The 19,937-nt window shown below is 52.5% G+C and overlaps 1 protein-coding gene across 9 annotated transcripts in view; it reads left to right on the top strand.

The window, feature by feature from the left end:
• Positions 1–19,937, top strand: part of ARAP1 (ArfGAP with RhoGAP domain, ankyrin repeat and PH domain 1) — a 227,884-nt gene that overhangs the window by 116,735 nt on the left and 91,212 nt on the right. For all 9 annotated transcript variants that reach the window (XM_075125781.1, XM_048838572.2, XM_048838582.2 and 6 more), the window contains one exon: positions 14,986–15,134. In XM_075125781.1, coding sequence (XP_074981882.1) covers positions 14,986–15,134 — 149 coding nt within the window. The remainder of the gene's footprint in view (positions 1–14,985; positions 15,135–19,937) is intronic.

The following is a 19,937-nucleotide window of genomic DNA, read 5'->3' on the forward strand; positions in this document are numbered from 1 at the left end:
TAGAGCAGCGTGGCTGGGCCTGGGGGAAGAAGGTCTCTAAGGAGGCAGGTCCCAGGCCCTTGAGAGTGAGGCAAGGACATCCCTGGTGTACATACTTCAGCTGAAGTCAGCTGAGTTACACCAGAGCTGGATTTGGCCTCCTGCCTCTGGGTCAGAGAGCACTGTGCAGTGCCTCTCGAATTCACCCCCATCAGTGGTGTTGCACCCACTTGTAGCAGGGATGGATTTGGCCCTGGCACCATTTGTTTAGGGCTTGATCCTTGGGTCACCTGGTGCCTTGCTCGCCAATAGCCCTTCTGGACTCAGTGGGACAACCGGTGGACAGGGCACCGCGGGGGAGGGGGCGGGGTGGAAAGGGGCAAAGCCCCATCCCCCGCTCCTGGCACAGTTGGTAAAATGGGGGCCCGGGCTGGTGGGGCTGCTGCTCCTGCCTTAGGTGCAGCGCCGTGCCCAGCCGGCAGGTCTCCTGCCACTGCCCATGGAGCCGTGGTTCTCAATCAGGGGTTCTGGGCGCCCGGGGGGCCATGAGCAGGTTTCAGGGGGTCTGCCAAGCAGGGCCAGGGTTAGACTCACTGGGGCCCCGGGCAGAAAGGCGAAGCCCCACAGCACGGGGCTGAACCCCAGGGCCCTGAGCCCCGCCACCTGGGGCTGAAGCCAAAGCCTGAGCAATGTAGCTCTGCGGGGGCCCCTGTGGTGTGGGGCCCCAGGCAATTGCCCTGCTTGCTTCCCCCTAATGCCGTGGTTCTCAAACTTTTGTACCGGTGACCCCTTTCACATAGCAAGCCTCTGAGTGCAATCTCCGCCCCCCCTTATAAATTAAAAACATGTTTTATGTGTTTAACGCCATTATAAATGCTGGAGGCAAAGTGGGGTTTGGGGTGGAGGCTGACAGCTTGCGACCCCCGATGTAATAACCTCGTGACCCCCCGAGGGGTCCCAACCCCCCAGTTTGAGAACCCTGCTCTAACGCCAGCCCTGAGAAAACCAGCTGTTGGGCGCAGGGGGGCCGTGGAGCTTTTATTGCATGTCGGGGGGCCTCAGAAAGAAAATGTTTGGGAACCCCTGCCCTAGAGGACAGCAGCAGTGGAGGACCTCAGACTCCTACTGCTGCTGGCTGGCAGGGGCGTGCTGCCTCTGTGGGGCTCCCCACATGCTGCCTGTAGGGGAGGGGGGTTGCCGTGGAGCTGGCTCTGGGGGTGCCGTGGGGGAGGGGGGTTGCCGTGGAGCTGGCTCTGGGGGTGCCTGTAGGGGAGGGGGTTGCCGTGGAGCTGGCTCTGGGGGTGCCGTGGGGGAGAGGGGCTGCCGTGGAGCTGGCTCTGGGGCTGCTGGTTCTGAGGAGGAGGCACCATGGTGGTGCCCTGGGGAATGGTGTTGCCACTGCCAGGTGGTTTTTACTGTGTTCCCTGTGCAGGCCCCACCCAGGAGCCTGATCTGCCCCCTCCGTCTCCTCGTCGTACCCGGTCTGTCTGCTTCTCTTTTTGCAGTGCCTGGGTGCATCGCACTGCCCCTTCCCCCTTCCGTCTGTATGCAAGTGTCTGGCTGTGTGCTTGTCTGCCCCGTTAGCAAGCACTTCCTCTCTGCCCCCCCACGTTTGCTGGGCTGAGGCTGGTAGCAGGACCACGCTTCACCTCCTTCGAACCTAACCAGACTTCAACGTCAGCTTTACGAAGCCGAAATGTCGTGGCCCTAATGTCAAAGCGTGATTCTGCAGGACTGACCTTTGCCCTTCTGCTGTGGTTTGCAGCCACCCACCTCCCATTTCTGACCCCTTCCTTCCTTCCCCTGGGGCTTGCCGTTGAGCAGCCCACAGAGAAGGTGCTACATCTCATGCTTGTGGTCAGCTACTCCCATCAGCTGCTGAAGGCTGGGAGGCATTCAGCATCAAGGAGACTGCATTTCAACAGCTGCAGGTGTCTTACACTCCCCGTGATGGCTAGCGGTAGAATTCAGGGCCTGGCTGAGGTCCAGCACCTGCACCTCGGAGGGATTCAGGGAGGCTTTTGAGAGAGGTGAGTTAATGACTGGTGCTAATGCAGCTGGTAGTTGGACGTGGACTAAGGTGAGATCCTGGTCAGAGCGAGCCCACGCAGGGGACCTGAGACGCCGCAGGACACAGCTGGCTGACTTGATGGCCTAAGGGAGTATTATGGGTTGGAGGAGGGAAATAATCGATCTGGGAAAAAGCCCACTGGGCTGGGAGGAAGAGTCTATGGGGGAGGGCAGACGCAAATGAGAAGGAAGTGTCCTTTTCCCCTAGGATACCCTGAGGATTTGGTGGTTCTAGGCTCCGGTGATGTAGTATCCTGCTGTTTATGGAGTAGGGGGAAGGTGAGCAATGGGCAAGCCACAGAAGGTTGGGCGGGTTGGTTCAGATAAAGGTTTGGATTCTTCTCCAAGCCACTCTAAGAATCTGGCCCACAGAACAGCACCTTTCATCTGGGAGTGCTTCACTTACCCCATACAGACAGCACCCTGGGAGTCCAGCTGCCTCTAGGGTGGAGGGCAGCAGCTAGCCAGCCCGGGCGCAGTTCAGCGGTGGGAAAAAAGGGATGTTTTGGCCATGAGCAAAACATTAGCCAAGTGCCTGTGATTATGCTGACTTCGGGTGGCTGACCACAGTGGCACAGAGTTACTCTGTTAGGTCCGGTGGAAAAGGCTGGTACTTTCAGTGCTGAAGGCTCAGGACCATGGTGTTTGCATGCATATGTGGCCACAGCTTGTTATGCAAGGATGCTGAGGCCAACCTCCTAGTCTTACGAAAGGTGCTCTGCATGTCCAAGCAGCGCAGCCAGAAGCTCAGGTTGGAAAGTCCCCACCTGTGGAAAGCTCCATGGAATTCACTGCAGCCACCTCCCAGAGCCGGAGGGCTGGAATGAGCCAGCCAGCCTCTTCAGCTCGGCTTCCAAGGAGCGAGAGTATTTTAAACCTGATGCTTAACCAACTACACCATCCCCCTGGCTTGCCCCACTAAACCTTCCTTCTGGGCAGTGACTGCAGGGTTCACAGCAGAACTTGTGATGTTTTTCTCCCTTTGACCTCGATGGCCTTCAGAGAAGCTGTGGTGGAAGAACTAGTCAGCCTGTACTGTGTTTAAAGGGACACTATCACAGAGCATAGACATAGCATCTCAACTGTCTGAGGACTGTTAGCGTCTAGTTAGGAATGCAGCCAGTACAGATAAATGCTTATCATTGATCTGTGATCCCTGCCAGCAGGTGCAGCTATGAAGAGGACAGGCCATTTTAAAAAAAAGTCTGAAAAGTTCTTAAAACCACTTTGAATATAATGCTGAATAAAAATGACATTCCCTGCATTGCAATTTACCGATTTCTGGATGAAAAGACCAGAGTTTGGAATTTCAGCCCTATTAATCTCCTGGCAAAACACCACGGAACCACTTAGCACCAGCCAACTCCACCTCTATGAACAATGACCTGTGGGAAGGAAATTATTTTAATTGGGTGTGTGGCCTTTGACATGGCCTTTTACCAGGCGTTATGTGAAACTCCAAGTCTAGATCTAGTCTTTTAAGGCAGAAGTTGCCAAATGAAGATTTAAAAACTCATCAACTAAAACACAATGCCTGTCCCCTGCAAACTAAGGCTGTGTCTGCAAACAGCCTGCAGAAGCGAGCCTCCCAGCCCCGGCTGTCAAACTCCGGCTTCCGGGGCTTGCAGAGGTGCTCTAAAAATATTTGTACAGACAGTGCCTTGAAGTTGCGGCATTGAAGTGTGGGGTGACCTTTGTGAATCCCACACGGGTGGTCTTGTAATGAAGCAACAGTCACTCATTAGGATAAATTGTTTGCCTGGAGTAAAAACTCCTTCCCAGTCCCAGCCCAGTGATCCACTCCATTCTGCTTGTGGCACTTGATCTTGCTCTTCTTGAAACAAACAGCGGTCTGTCCAGGGACATCAACGTGTGTTGGATTTGGCCCTGGTGGCCCTGAAGTCAAACTGAGTTTTGCCATTGATTCAGTGTGCCCAGGCTTTCACCCCAGATTTTCACAAGTGCTCACCACCTATAGTGACACCGATGGGCAGCCTGTCCCCAAATCCCAGGTTCCAGTGTGCCTCCAAAACCCAGCGCGAGTTCAATGTGCTGAGCACTTCTACTAATCTTTGGGGGCTGAGTTCATTAAGAACAGTCTGGCCCATGGGAGCAAGAACAGCTATAATTAAGCAACTAACCCTGAATATCCTGGTAAGAAATCTTGGGGTTTGCCAGTTGGAAAAGAACAATACCAGGAGGACAATAATAGTATTTGGTTTGAATTTACTAGGAGGGCATTGTGAATGTCCTTACTCGGTTGTCATTCAAGCAATATGCCGAGTGACATTATCTCCTGAGTGAGAATCACATATGAATTGAGTATAAAACTGCAGGCATTTGCCAGTGTTACTGACTTCTCCCAAGGTCAGTGTCTGTCCCCACTGGTACACAGAAGGCAGAACTTACTTAACCGTGGGAAGAGAAAGGCAAAGATAGAAATGATGATTTCTCCCTAGCCGCGGAGCAAGTGGAAAGTGTGGTGTAAATTTCCCACTGGTGGGATCTTGTTTCTCTCCGTGTCAGGGCTTTGTGGAAGTGCATGTATCGTAGGTCGTTATCTGGACAGGGGGATGGAGGCCTGCAGTTGAAATGACAGCCACCCTCAAGGGAGATAAGGAAATGGAGGAGTTCGTTTCTGACGAAAGATGGACTGAACGAGATAAGCCTGTGGTATCTCAGCTAATGATGACTAAGGGAGAATGCCTCTGTAAATGCAGTTTTATTGGCAGTGTAGTTTGACAAAGTCCATGGCAGCTGGTACGGCTGCACTTCATTGCTTAGACACTGTGGTGAGGCATGCTCTGGAGACACATGGACAGGGAACAAGTAGGAATAGTAGGAGCAAAGGCAATTCTGTATGAGCCTCAGAATGCTTTGGACCAAGGCCTCCCTTAGGGGAATGGCAGGAATCTCCTGACCTGAACTGGACAAAGGAGCCCTGCTGCAGGAGAAGTTCCCAGAGCCTCCCACCGGAGTCTTTTCACCTTAGCAGTCCTGAGAAGCTTCGCTGCAGTGCAGGGTCATGGCTCTGCAGATGAAGGCTGGGCGCTGTGGGGCGAAGGGGGGACACTGGGCTAGGAGTCAGGAGACCTGGGGTCTATTCTCAGCTCTGCCATTGGCCTGCTGAGTGACCTTGGGCCAGTCATCTCCCTTCCTCGTGCCTCAGTTTCCTCTCCCACCCTTCATCTTGTCTGTTCAGACTGTGAGCTCTTTGGATCTCTTGCTATGTGCGTGTACCAAGCCCCACACAACGGGGTCCTGATCTCAGTTGGGGTCTCTAGGCGCCACTGTCATGTAACTGAATGTAATAATGCTGCTGTGGTGGGACTGTGTGCAATGCAGAGAGCACTGGACTGATGTGCGTGTGTTGTGTGGACGTACAGGCTGTGGTAGAGAGAGCGAGCCTGGAGCACTGGGCCTGGTGCGAGACCAGAGGCTGTGAACTAAAGTCAGGCCAAGTATCAAACAGATGCCCTCAAGTTCACTGTGTGGTACATGAGCTTGGCAAAGTTGTTGCTAGCGTACTAGGCTCTAGATAGTTACCTAAATATATTCCAGTCTAGTCCAAGATAAGATGGTTTGACAAACAATGAACAGGGATGTTTTGTCCAAGATATCAGGAACAAGGGGAGGTAACAAACAGGTGTCGTGAAATATGTGCGGTGGTGCGTAAGTTGTGTATTCTAGCTGTTTGTCTCTGCCTATAAATGTCTCGACTTAACCCTTTGTGTGGCCGAGGGGACAGCAGAGACTCCTGCTGCTGCCTGAGCCACTTCGTGCCAAGGGGCACTCATGTCTTTGCGCATCTGTACCCACAGAGCCAGGGCGCTGGCATCCTAGGGCAATTAACCTGGCTGAGTGCCTTTGTCGTCCTTTATGAGACGCAGCGAGGCCTGCCGAATGAGCTGGCTGCCTTATTTGCTGTTAATAATAATAACGTTGGGGCTCCACGGGCTGAGGCAATGACATTCCAGCCTTCAGCACTTGACAGCATGGGGGAGTACCACTGAAGTCTGCTGAACCAGCTGTCTGCACAGAGCTGGACAGCACACGGCGCAAACCCACACGCACAAGCCACCCAGCAACACAGTCCCACGCCGTTCTCTTGTGGCTTTCCTTTCTTTCCCCAGATGTAGGACAGGGCCATGAGCCTGGAGGGGAGGAACGTATGCATCCCTGGGGCCAGGCCCCACACCCGATGGCAAGGTGGCAGCCTCCAGGCCAGCCCAGGATTGCAAAAGCCATTTGAGCCTCATCCTGCTCCCAGTGCAGTCCATGGAAGGTTTGCTGGCTAGGGCTCATTATTCAGGAGTGCAGGAATCCAAGACTGCCCTGTGGGAGCCCACGCAGCGCAGAGGAGATCAGCAAAGCACCCAGTCATGTGTCTCGCTTCTACACCTCAGTCCCTCCGGTAGGGGACACAACAAGGAGAATAGAGGAGGCTAGATCCCAAGGCAGGAGGAAATCTCCATCTGCTCAGCCCCCCGGACAGCTCGGTCTGTGGCATCCTTGAGCTGCAGATGTCACTTCAGTAATGCAGTCGCAGTGGTGGGGGTTGATTGGTAATTGGGTGGGGTTAGGTGCCATGTGGCGTTTGTATGTCTTACAGCCGGGTTGCCTTATTTCTATGTTATCTGTTGTCTGTCCCAGCACCCAGGGGCCCCAGGGATACCCCTCATAGGGTGGCCAGATAGCAAGGGTGAAAAATTGGGACAGGGGGTGGGCGGTAATTGTCACCCATATAAGACAAAGCACCAAATATCAGGACTGTCCCTATAAAATCGGGACATCTGGTCACCCTAACCCTTCGTTAGTTTTGCCTGTCGTGCACTTTGTTTCACTTGTAGCGGATGTGGGCATTACAGATGCCTATGGACAGATTTTCCCCTATTTGCGCCCCAGAAATAAGTGGCCAGATTTCCCTAAGAGCTCAACGTGTTGGGTGAACACGGGGTGTGGCGCTCTTGTGAAATCCTGCCCATAAGGGGTCTCAGTGGGCTAGGTGCTCAGCACTTGCAATCCTGTCCCATCGAGCGGGACTGAGCACATTGTACACAGGGGTGTCTCCTTGGGATGCACCGGGCTCTGGGCTGGGTTCTGAGCAGGTGTGGAATGGGAGAGTGATTATTTCCTTTTAACCTTTAAATCTAGTGCATCCAATGCTCCAAGCGCCGGCCTGTGAGCCTGGCGCTCCTCCATTCAAATCAGACATTGGCGCAGACTTTCTCTGAAACTCTGGGCAAGCCACTTGATCACCCCCAGCCTCAGTTTCCCCAGTGTTAAAATGGGGATGATGGTGCTGGCAGGGGTATCAGGAGGGTTAATTAGCTGGTGTTCATCTGGTGATTTGAGGACGTGATGCTAAGATGCTTTGTGGAGCCCCCCCGCTCCGTGGCTATGGCACACAGTTGGGCAGTCCTGGTTCCATCCCGCAAAGGAGAGTGGGGGTGCACTTACACCCTAGCCTGGTCCACTGCAGTCAGCTCTGCCTTTAACTCGGTGCTGGGCTCACCACCCCCGGATTCACTAAGCCCCTGCTTTGCCGGAGGACAGCAGCGACGGGGTCCTGGTGGTGCAGAGAGCGGCTCCGTTGCTTTGGGGGTGAGGGGCTCTTTGCAGCGCTCGTCCTGAAGTGCAGGGCAATGTGCCCCCGGGGCTCCGCTCTGCCTTCTGCACCAACTGTCTTGCCAGTCTGTGGCTGTTTGCGGGCTTGTTTCTATAGAAACGGCTGCGAAGAAGTGAGGTCACTCCGTCCGGTCTGATTATTCCCCCAGACCTCCTCCCACCCACTCCCGCACCAAGTAAACAGAGCTACCCAGTCTGCTCTGCTGTATGTGCTGAGCAGGTGTGAACCGGAGGGAGAGGCCCTGCGCCAAACCCCAGCACTGGACACCCCAGGACTCTGTGGCAGCTTGGATCTGGATTCACTCTGGGTCGGGCCCATGTGTGTAGCCCTGACTGAAAGGTACTGGACGGTCCTTCTCACAGTTACCGCATCAGAGTCCCTACATGTCCCTGCTGTCTGTTTGGGCATGTCACTGGTATCCCAGTGCCTCTGAAATGCCCCAGACCAGTCAGCCCGAATGGTGAAGCCAGACATCCCGAGTCCAGCCAATTGTTAAATGGAGTGGGGACATGAATGCTGGATGCAGAACCATGAGAGCAGAGGCATCGGGCCTGTCTTGTAGGGCATCTTCCCTTCACAAGGTTGACAGACCAGGACTTTCTAAAGTGACTAGTGATCTGGGATGTCCAACTCAGGACACCTTCAAGGGGCCCGATTCTCAGAAAGGGCTGAGCACCTGCCTTCTGGATCTTGCCCTGACAGAGGGAGGACTGAGCCCTTTAGATGCTCTCTAACTATTCCGACTGGTAAACACTTACAAAGGGTGTGTCATGTCCCCATCTACTGCCTGGGCTACACAGAGGATAGCAGCCTACTACTACTGCCAGCCAATGGAGTTATTCCTTTCATTCCAATGATAGAAGTTCATGATGTTCTCCCACTTTCCCTATTCTCGCTACAGACGCCATGTAAACTGCAGGGCCTCAGGATTTCCATACAGCTGTTGGAACCCAGAAGCAATTAGCTTAATAGATTTATACTTTCTCCCCGCCCCCCTCCTCCTCCTGGTAAATTATAGAACCTAAAAGTGATGGCCCTGGCTGCGGCTCCATTCCCCAGCTGCAGCCACAGGCTTGGCCCCCTTACCCCTGTCTGCGTCCCCCTCTCCCCCGGAGCCGTGGCCCCACTCCTGACCCCAGCTCTGACCCCGAAAAGTTTGGGGACCATTGACGTATGCATGGTGATATAGTTGTTAATGACACAATCACATCCAATTTTTCACACTGGACCCCAGGCCTCATTCAGTGCATGGGACGCATCTGCACCGGGGCTGAATCAGGGTTGTGTAGTGAAGGAGGCTGTTGTCTGTAGGATCCCTGTCTCATTTGCTGCAGGAGTTTGACAATGTCTAGTGAATGAGGGAGGGGCTGCAGGAAGAGAATGGGTGGACCTGTGGCCAAGGAAATTGAATGTTGCCCTGGAGAACTGGATTCTCTGCTTGCTTCTGTCGGAACTCCTGCTTGATGCTGGATAAATCACTGAAACCACAGTGCTCAGAGTTGGCCACTAATTGTGTCTTCCTCATTTTCTGGCTTCCCAACCTACGACACCGGGGAACAGATTTGAAGAAGCGCTGAGCACTCACAGCTGCAACTCATGTTGACTGGAGCTGAGCTCTGGGCATATAATGTGCCATAAAAATGCTAAGAGAGATGAGATGTGTGAGATAATCTCTTTTATTGGACCAATTTCTGTTGGTGAGTGCTCTGAAAAATCAGGGTCTAAGTGTCTCAAATTAGTTGTCACTGTTGATAATTGTAGCCTTAATCTCTCTCTGCCTCAGCTCCCTATCTGTAAACTAGATATAAGAATATCCCATGCACAGAGATAAATCCATGAATGTTTGTGACGCTGTCACGGAGTCCCCGGGTGATGCTCTAGAACTGTTCCCTACGACGCCAGTTAGGACTCTGGGGAAGTCTCCTCTCTGGGAGCAGACTGTCTGCAGGACACACAGCTCACACAGCTTCCACCTTCCTGGGTCTGACCTCGGAGCATTCAGCATCCTCTGCCCCTCCGTGCGCTTCCCACAGAGAGTCCGCCCAGGTGGGCTCCCTGGGAAGCCAGAGGGCCCTGCAACCCAACTCTGCAGTCAGACGGGACTCTCAGCCAGCCAGTAAAACAGAGGTTTATTAGACGACAGGAACATGGTCTAAAACAGAGCTTGTAGGTACAGAGAACAGGACCCCTCTGCCGGGTCCATTTTGGGGAGCAGTGAACCAGATAACCACATCTGCACTTCACTCCTCCTCCCCAGCCAGCCCCAAACTGAAACTCTCTCCAGCTCCTCCTCCTCTGGGCTTTGTCCCTTTCCTGGGCCAGGAGGTCACCTGATTCCTTTGTTCTCCAACCCCTTTAGCTCTCACCTTGCAGGGAGGAAGGGCCCAGGCCATCAGTTGCCAGGAAACAGGGTGTCGGCCATTCTCTGTGTCCAGACCCCTGCACACACCTGCCCCCTAGGACTCTGCAATGATCATACACCCTTATCCCACCACCTAGATACTTAAGAACTGCACAGGGGAAACTGAGGCACCCCCACACTGTTCAGAGGAAACATTAAGAACAGTCCTGCTTCATCACAGACGCACTCAAACATGACGGGGAGAGCACCATAGAAACGCCCAGCAGGAAATTAATCATTCTGTAGGCCATGTAGGATTTGGATGGCGTGTGGTAAATACAGCCTGGGCCATGTACTGAATGAGAAGGATAAAAAGAAATGCTGAATAACTACTCATTCGCTGAAGGAGGTGGCAGTCCTGTGGAAAATATAGTGTGGGAACTTGTAAATAAAGCCCATATCGTAATGCACAAGGGAGCTGAAATAAGGTTGCATGGGCAACTTTAATGCTCGTTTTCCATTACTTCTAAGTGTTTGACTGTGCAACCTGAATTTTGGATGTAATTAGTACTTGTTAGTACGGCTAGACTCTGCACACCCATGCTGAGAGACACTCCCTGCCCTGCTGAAGAGCTTACGGTCTAAGTAGACAAGAGCAACAAAGGGTGGGAGAAGGAAGTGGCATTAGCCCCACTTGACTGATGGGGCACTCGGCCCACAGAGGTTAAGTTGTTTGGCCAAGGTCATCCAAGGGACCTGTCTGAGTACTGGGAGTTGCACCTGGTTGTTCTAAGTCCCAGGCCAGGACCTTAACCACCAAGCCACCCTCCTTCCTGTGACATGTCATTATTGGCTTGTCCTTTAGACCAAGCCCTGTGGGGTGCTAGATACTTTCCAGACATTTGGAAAAGGAGGAGTTCACAGGCACTGGGGCTTCTCCTGGGAGATATTCCACAGCCGCCTCCGGATTGGGAAGCTTTCCACAAAAACAAAGGAAAACAGACTCAGATCTCTTATTTTTGTGCCCAAGTAACTTCCCCTCTTTCCTGTCCTTAGAAAATCTTTACTGTAAACATTCTGTGCATTGCCCATCTGGTGGTGCTTGTTTGGGAGGCGGGAAATGACTGAAAAGTAGCAACGGGGAGGCAGCTGTGGCTGAATTCTAGTTCTAGTTCCCAAGAGGTTCGGAGTTCAATGCAACCGAAGAGAAAGGTGCTGGGAAAGAGTGTCTCTTTGGGGCTTGTTGCATGCCCTCGGCCAGATTTTCGGAGGTGCTGAGCAACTGTCACCCCAAACGACTTCAGCTTTGCTCTGCACCTCTGCAATTCAGGCCGTGGGTGGCACTGTCTTTCCACTATATTGTTTGTTCATTAGCCCAAGAGAACCTGAATTGCTCACTACCAATCATAAATCATTGCCCTCACATAGCAGCTTTCAGCTGAGAATCTCCAAAGATTTGTCAGTTAATTCTCCCCCCAAGAGGTGGGTAAATGGCACTATCCATATTTTGCAGATGGTGAACAAGGAAGTACCTCTTCCTATAACACAAGAACCAGGGGTCACCCAATGAAATGGACAGGCAGGAGGTCTACAACAAACCAGAGGAAGTATTTCTTTACACAATGCACAGTCAACCTGTGGAACTCATTGCCAGGGGATGTTGTGAAGGCCAAAACTATAACTGCGTTCAGAAAAGAACTAGATAAGTTCTTGGAGGCTAGGTCCATCAATGGCTATTAGCTAAGATGGTCAGGGATGAAAACCCTGTGCTCTGGGTGTTCCTAAGTCTCTGACTGCCAGGAGCTGGGACTGGACGACAGGGGATGGCTCACTCGAAATTGCCCTGCTCTGTTCATTCCCTCTGAAGCATCTGGCACCAGACACTGTCAGAAGATAGGATACTGGCCTAGGTGGACCATGGGTCTGACCCAGCATGGCCATTCTGATGTTCTTATGTGGAAGCTGAGTCATGGGGAGAATGAGGCCAACATTTTTGAGTTGGGTGCCTAAAACCAGGCCCCTGAATTCATCTGTAGGCACCTAAATACAAATGGCCTGTTTCTCAGAGGTGCTGGGTGCCTGCCGTTCCTGCTGATTCCAGTGGGGAGTTGTTGGAGCTGAGCACTTTGGAAAATACAGCCACCGATGTAGGGACCAATCTAAGGATTTGGATGTCTGTCATTAGGCACCTGAGGATGAAAATGCTCATGTTCGTGGCTTGCCCGAAGTCCCACTGAATCAGGAAGAGATTCCTGACCCCTGAACTGTAGCCTCGTGGAAGGCCATGCTCCTGTTAAATAGCAGACAGGAAGAGGAGGTTGCATATTTGGGATGCCATTTTAAGAACTTACTGTCTGGACCCAGCACTTGCTTTTGCAACCCAGTGGTGTCCTTCCTCCGACACATCTGGCATGTCTGCCCTGCCGGGAGGACATACCACACCAGGGTTAGTTTGCTCACCAAGCCAGGTAACTGAGAGGCAGGTAAGGATTCCCTTTGAACCTGGCTGTGGCAGCTTGTCCAAAATACCCATCAGCCTCCCCAAATCACTGCGCTGGGGTCTAGCTCTCCACTGGTTGTTGTCTCACTGGTAACCATTTTCTGTCTAATTGTTGTTGGTGTAAACGCTGTTAGAACAAGGGGCTCTGCCCCCCCTTAGAACGGGGTGGGGGTGGGATTTTCATCAAAACAGTTTTGTGTTGGGAAATGCCGTTTAGCCAAAACCACATTTTGTTCTGACAGCAATTGGAAATAAAAGTTTCCACTTTTTTGGAATGAAAACTTCTGATGTTTTTTGTTAACAAACAAAATGACTGTTTTGAAATTTACTTTATTTGATACAAAAATAAGTAAAAAAAGGGTCAAAACTGAAATAAAACATTGAGAATTTATCATAGCAAAACATTTCAATTGACCCCAAAACCAATTTTTTTCCACCCAGAATTTCATTTTGCAAAAAATTTGGGAATTCTGGCTCTGTGTGTGTGTGTGTGTGAGAGAGAGAGAGAAGTCCATTTTTTAACCAGCTGTGGTCTCCCCCATCAGCTCCACCATTTGGCGGTGACCAGAGGGGTCTCAGGTGCTCGTTGACCCAATAGCTGTGTATATTTTTGCGTGGTGCGTGCCCAGCTCGGGTGGGGCGTGGGCGGTGCAGGATTGGGTTTGTATCAATACTGAACGACATGCTTGCTCCAGGAAGGTCCCTGGAACATTGCGGGATGGCACATGAGACTGACTGAGAGCGCTAAGGTAGGAAGCCGCTACCCAGGACCTCTCATGACAGGGTGACCGGCCTAGTGGATGGGGGTGGGACGGTAGATATCTGGATTTTGGCAAGGCCTTTGACACAAGCCCACATGACATTCCCATGGGCAAACTAGGGAAATATTGTCTAGGTAAAATTACTAAAAGGTGACTGCACACCTGGATGAAAGACCATATTCACAGAGTACTTATCAATGATTTGGGAGGGTGTATCTGCAGGGGGCCGGGGTGGGTGTCATAGGGGTCTGTCCTGGGTCCAGTGCAATTCAATGTGTTTATTAATGACGTGGATAATGGAGTGGAGGGGAAGCTTGTAAAATTTGCATATGATACCAAGCTGGGAGGGGCAACTTTGGAGCACTTTGGAGGACAGGGTTAGAATTCAAAATGACCTTGGACATTAGAGAATAGGTCTGCAATCAAAAAGAGAAAATTCAATAAAGACACATGCAAAGTACATCACCTAGGAAGGAAAAATCAAACGCGTAATTACAAACTGGGGCATAACTGGGTGGGAGGTAGGCCTGTTGAAAAGGATCTGGGGGCTATCATGAATCAGAAATTGACTGTCAGTTGATAATGTGATGCAGTTACAAAAAGGGCTAAACTCATTCTGGGGTGAATTAACAGGTTTATTGTACGTAAGACCCGGGAGGTAATTGTCCTGCTGTACTCGGCCCTGGAAAGATGTGGACAAATTGGAGAGAGTCCAGAGGAGAGCAGCAAAAATGATCAGAGGTTTAGAGAACCTGAGCTGGGAGGGAAGGTTAAAAAACCTGGGCGTGTTTAGTTTTGAGGAAAGAAGACCGATGGGGGACCTGAGAACAGTCTCCAAATCTGTTAAGGGCCGTTCTAAAGAGACGGGGATCGATTGTTCCCCATGTCCACTGAAGGTCGGACTAGCAGCAATGGGCTTAATCTGCAGCCAGGGAGATTTAGGTCAGATATCAGGAGAAACTTTCTAACTCTCAGGATAGTTAAGCTCTGGAGTAGGCTTCCAAGGGAGGTTGTGGAATCCCCGTCACTGGAGGTTTTTAAGATCAGGTTGGACAAACCCCTGTCAGGGCCGGTCTAGGTTTGCTTGGCTCTGCCTCAGCGCAGGGGGGTAGACTTGAGGACCTCTTGAGGTCCCTTCATTTCTGTGATAGGACAGCAGGTCAGGTCAACGGGAAGTGCAGGGTGGTGGTGGCACCTAGTTCTGGGCAGCTCCTTACTCACGCTGCAGCGTTCATGCTGTCAGAGGGCTTTGTGCTGAATGTGGTTTTTGAAGGGCTTTTGGTGGTCGTCCGTCATCAGTGGGGGTGGGTTTTTGATGGCGGTTAGCGGTGGGGACAGGGACAATCCCAGCTGTCTGCAATTGGGCTGTTAAATATTCTTTTCCCTTGAGGTGTGTTGGAAGTCTGTGCTGGGAGGTGACCCGTGGTGACCGCATGGCGATGCCTCAGTAATACGGTCTGCTGAACCCACCTGACCACTTGGCTCTTGCACGATGCGAAGGCCCTGATTCTAATTCCCATTATCCCAGTGCAAACCCAGTGTCGCTCCTTCCACTTCAGTGGAGTGAGTCCGGGTGTCCGCTGGCATCAATGAGATCAGGGTCTGGCCCTCGATTTTTAAGGCAGCCATGCAGGGAAGGGAAGGAGGGGGGATTCGTAGAAGGCTTGTAACCCTGTTAACGTGGGATCTTTCTTTTTCTTTGCAGCTTTCCTGCTAGAGAGGAATCCCAAGCCCCTGAGCTGGTGCCTATTGTCCCACCCCCTCTGCCTCCTGTCCTTCCCCCTGTGAAACCACAACAACAGAGCCCCCTGATATTGCCTTCCAGACCCCTCGACCTCTTCCTGCCGGAGTTCGGTGAGTGTGTGTCAGGGTTAACCCGCCCCTTCTCGAGCTTTGCGTTAGTGCAATGAACAGGGCTTCCCGAAACAGCCTTTGGGCCTTGGGTAGTTTGTCCCTCCATCCATCCATCCCACTCGTTGCAGCAGTGTCACAGGTTTGCCTGGGTTGACCCTGGGGATTTTCATGGGTTGCAAAATCAGGTTTTGGGTGCCAGGAATCCCGACACGGTCACGGGACTCGACAATGGGGGGGGGGGGGGGGGGCTCTCACATCACGTAGCGATGGTTCTGAAGCAGGCCTGTCCAGTCACCATGTGGCGATCCCCTCCTAGCATCTCTCAGCGCAGCACCAGGGTTTCGATGGCCTAAAATCACGCAGAGGATTTTATCCCAGTGCACAGGCTTAAAAGAGGGCCAGCAAAACAATGTTCCACCAGGAGAGCAGATGAGAGGAAAGGGAATCATTTTTATTGAGCATCATCTGCTAAATGATCCCAGAGCATCCAGTAATTGGATTCAGCTGTGCTGGCTGGCTGAGCCTTAAGCCTTGCTGCTCCCAGCTTCTGTCCAGGGGCTTCTGTGACCCAAGAACCAGTTAGTGCCAACCGTTGGAGGGGCACAGAGGGGCTGCTGAGAGTTACAGGAATCTCCTGGGCCTGGTGTGTATGTTCCAGTTCAGAGAATGTCGTGGCGTCTCAGATAAAAGCCGGTGTCACCGTCAGTGTCACGGAGACATGCCAGTAAGGATGTGACGCAAGGAGTTAGGTATCTATGCTGAGAATTGTGTTCCTAAGCTCTGTGCCTGGGGACGGGTCACTAGCGAAGGGGAAAGCAGGTTGTCTGTCAGGGAAGAAATGCTTATCCGGTTGTTTATGTGTGAATTCAGTATTGTGTCGTTCACAGGGGGTCTGCTGCTGCCGGTCGGAACCAAATGCTGCTGAAGGGTTGTAAAAACTTCAGAGAGAGACCAGTAATAGAAAAAGTAAATGGGGGGGGGGGGGGGACGGGACCCTATCTTGAATTGCACATCAGATGTTTGCTGTAGTATATTTGGGGGACAGAGGAGACACCTTGTCATCCTTTACCGAGGAAACAAACGGCCAGCGAGTTGGCTTCATGAAAGAGGAAGTCTCAGCCAAACTTGACTGAAAATGCTGGAGAAAATGCTAGAGAGAAGCTGCTTTAGACAGGCGGGTAACCTGTTAGGTAGGTTTTGTTTCTAGAAAACGTTATGATTTTATTTCATATGAAACAATTTGTTTCCACCGTCCTTACTCGCAATCCCTTGTATCTCTCTTTATGGATAATAAACGTATTCTTGTTTTCACTGTGCATCTAGCTCAGGGCTGCGGTGTGGAGCAAAGTGCCAGTCCCAGGTTGAAACTTACAAGCTGGCGCGTCTTGGTCCTTTGGGAACAGCCGGCCTGGTAGTTCTGTGAGTGTCCAGTGAGAAGGGGCTGGGAACTGCAGGGAACGCTCCGAGGCCGCGGGCGTTGGCGTGTGCCATTCACTGCCCAGTGCAGAGAGGGCGAGGCCTGCGGAGACCTGGCGGGCAGGGCTTGTGCTGTCAGAAGCTGGTGGTTTCAGGGAGCTGACCCATGGCAGGCACAGACAAGATGCCTTCACACTCAGGGCAAGTGGTGGTGAGGTGCCTCACATCCCTGGGCTCCCCTGGGGAGCGTCACAGCTACTTTAGACTGGGAGAGCAGAGCAATTTTCATCCGCAGCCGCTGAGCAAAGCTGGATGAGAGAGACAGGCCTGGGGACCAATCAGCAAGAGGCATTGACAGCTTTGCTGTGGCCTTGCATACCTGCCATCCAGGGCTGCCCTATGGACCAGGGTCAGGCCCACAGGTAACCTGAGCGGAGGGAAAGCTGGAGTGGGAACCAGCAGCAAAGCGGTTAAATCTCAAAGTAAAGGGGAGGAAATACTGCTCACTGGGGCTAAAACTCAGGACTCCTGGGTTCTATTCCCTGCTGTGCCACTGACTCACTGTGTGGCCTTGGGCAACTCTCTCAATTTCTGTGGGTCTCAGTTTTCTCCTACGTAAAGCGGGGGTTGTGATACTTCCCTTCCTCTCTAGGGCCACATCAGCCCTTAGTTCATGAAGCCGAATGAGGCCTAATTAGTTAAACTCTCTGCGAATTAGTTAAGCTCTGGGTTTGCACTGGGATAATGGGGATTATCATTAAATTCACAGGCCTGCCTCGCACCAGCTGTGTAGCGTTCGGGGTGTGCCGGGCGGCAGTTTAGTCTTTTGCTGCTTTGGAAACCCTCTGGCACTAGAGAGGAGAGGGGTCTCAGCTGTGGGGCCTAGAAAGGGGCTTCTTTATTGAGGCTGCTGGACACACCCAGGTCTTCTGGCTCCCATACTGACAGACGGAGGCTATGCTGCCCTGTGTGGCTGCACAGGGTCTCCCTACATCCTGGCCTGGAGTGAGCAGTCATGGAAGCAATAGCTCAGAACGCTGCACGCTGCAGAGGAAATATGGCAGCAGCTGTAACTGGGTATCCCTGCCCCTTCTGCATTGCCGAAGGAGCCTGGTCGTAGTTCTCTCCCGAAATCGGGCGTCCCAACAAACTCCTACCCCAGGAGAAGAGGCAGCTGGTTCTCTGTGTGCATATAAAGCAGGGGTGGGCAAACTTTTTGCCCCGAGGGCCACATCGGCGTTGCGAACTGTAGGAGGGACAGGTAGGGAAGGCGGTGCCCCCCAAACAGCCTGGCCCCTGCTCCCGCCCCCTATTCACCCCCTCCCACTTCCTGCCCCCTGACTGCCCCCCTCAAAACCCCTGACCCATCCAACTCCCCCTGCTCCTTGTCCCCGACCGCCCCCTCCTGGGACCCCACCCCCATCCAACCCCCCTGCTCCCTGTCCCCTGACTGCCCCGACCCCTATCCACACTCCTGCCCCCTGACAGGCCCTCTGGGACTCCCATGCCTATCCAACCTCCCCTGTCCCCTAACCCCACCCCCCGAACCTCCGCCCCATCCAACCGCTGCCCCCTGACTGCCCCCCGGGACCTCCTGCCCCTTATCTAACCCCCCCTTCCCACTTCCCACCCCATTACCATGCTGCTCAGAGTGGTAGGACCGGCTTATTGGAAAGCTTGGGAGGTGGGCGGGCGGGCGCAAGTCGTGCTATCCGCACGGCGGCATAGCGCCAGGGGAGGGGCCGGGGGCTAGCCTCCCCAGCTGGGAGCTCAAGGGCTGGGCAGGACGGTCCCATGGGCCGGATGTGGCCCGTGGGCTGTAGTTTGCCCACCTCTGATATAAAGTCACGGAGACATTCCGTTTCCATATCACCTTTCACCCCAGAGTGCTTTATAGTCTGCCTGTACTGGGATCACTCAGCAAGCACTGAAATGCAGCCACCTCTGGGTGGGAAGCATCAGCCACTCTGCAATAGCTGCACGGGTAGCAGCGTAAGATAACCACGCGAATATGTACCTAGAGCCCCAGGCAGGATTGTGCCTGGGTGACTAGCCTGTGCCACCGGCCATGGCCCAGCAGCTATCCTGCTGTTTTGATCTCTGTCATACCTAGCTCGGGTAGGCGGACTTGTGCTGCATTCACACCTCGCATTGCTATGTAGACTCACCTGAGGAGGGGTAATTAAGGGGGGTTCCTCCTATGAAACCGACAGGGAGGCCATTGCATGCTTTGGAATTTGGCACATATGCCCATGCTCGGCAAAGACAGCCACGGGCTCTTTCAGGACCGCAGGTGGTCAGGGCCTTGTTTTTACAGCTCATTTGTTCAAATGCTTGAATCTAAATAGTGCTTCATGCCTTGGGTGTTCCAAAAAGAAATAAATCAGGGAGCTCTCTTCCAGCCTCTAGTATCCCAAGGTCCCAGGAGAAATTCCCCGCCTTCAGAGGCTGGGGTACTGGGAGACACAGTCTTACCAAGCCTGGCTGTCTTACCAAGGGACAGATTTGACACATAACCTCATACGTAGTTAGCTTTGCCAGAAAGCAGCCACACCTGCCTCTAGACTCCGGATGACCACATAGCAGTGTTTAACACTGGCAGTTAGCACCCTGGTTCCTATAGCTCTTGTTCTTTATAAAGGTTAAATAAATGGCCCATTTTGTTTTCCTCCCCTGACTCTTAGCTCCCTCCTGTTTCTGAATGGAGCCTTTGATTCATTGCACTGGATGATTAATGCTCACCTGTAGGAGATGCAGCCACTTACGATTTCTCCCTGCAGCTCCAGCCCTGTCTTCAACGCTCCATCAAACACTAGCTCAGCATCCGATGAAGTGAGCTGTAGCTCATGAAAGTTTATGCTCAAATAAATTGGTTAGTCTCTAAGGTGCCACAAGTACTCCTTTTCTTTTTGCGAATACAGACTAACACGGCTGTTACTCTGAACCTAGCTCAGCATATTACCAGAGAAAAAACTCCTTTCAAAATCACTCTAGAAACACAAACTCCTCTGGAAAAAAACAACAAAAAAGGAACCAACAGAATGTACCACTACCCTTTCTCGTGGTCTCGTCCTTCCATAACCTCGCCTCCGTGATGGCTGTCTGTCATTCCTTTGCTGTGCTCTGTCTAATTTAGGCTTCAATATTGCAGTCCTCAGACAAAACGCCCACTGATTTCAGGTTCAGGCTCTTAGGAGAGGGATTCAAATGATGTATTAACGGGAGTGTCGTACGTAAGACACGGGAGGTCATTGTCCGGCTCGACTCAGCACTGGTGAGGCCCCAGCTGGAGAACTGTGTCCAGTTCTGGGGGCCGCACTTTAGGGAGGATGGGGACAAACTGGAGAGAGTCCAGAGGACAGCAACAAAAATGATCAAAGGTTTAGA

Source organism: Caretta caretta, chromosome 1, assembly GCF_965140235.1.
Source record: "Caretta caretta isolate rCarCar2 chromosome 1, rCarCar1.hap1, whole genome shotgun sequence".
NCBI lineage: Eukaryota > Metazoa > Chordata > Testudines > Cheloniidae > Caretta > Caretta caretta.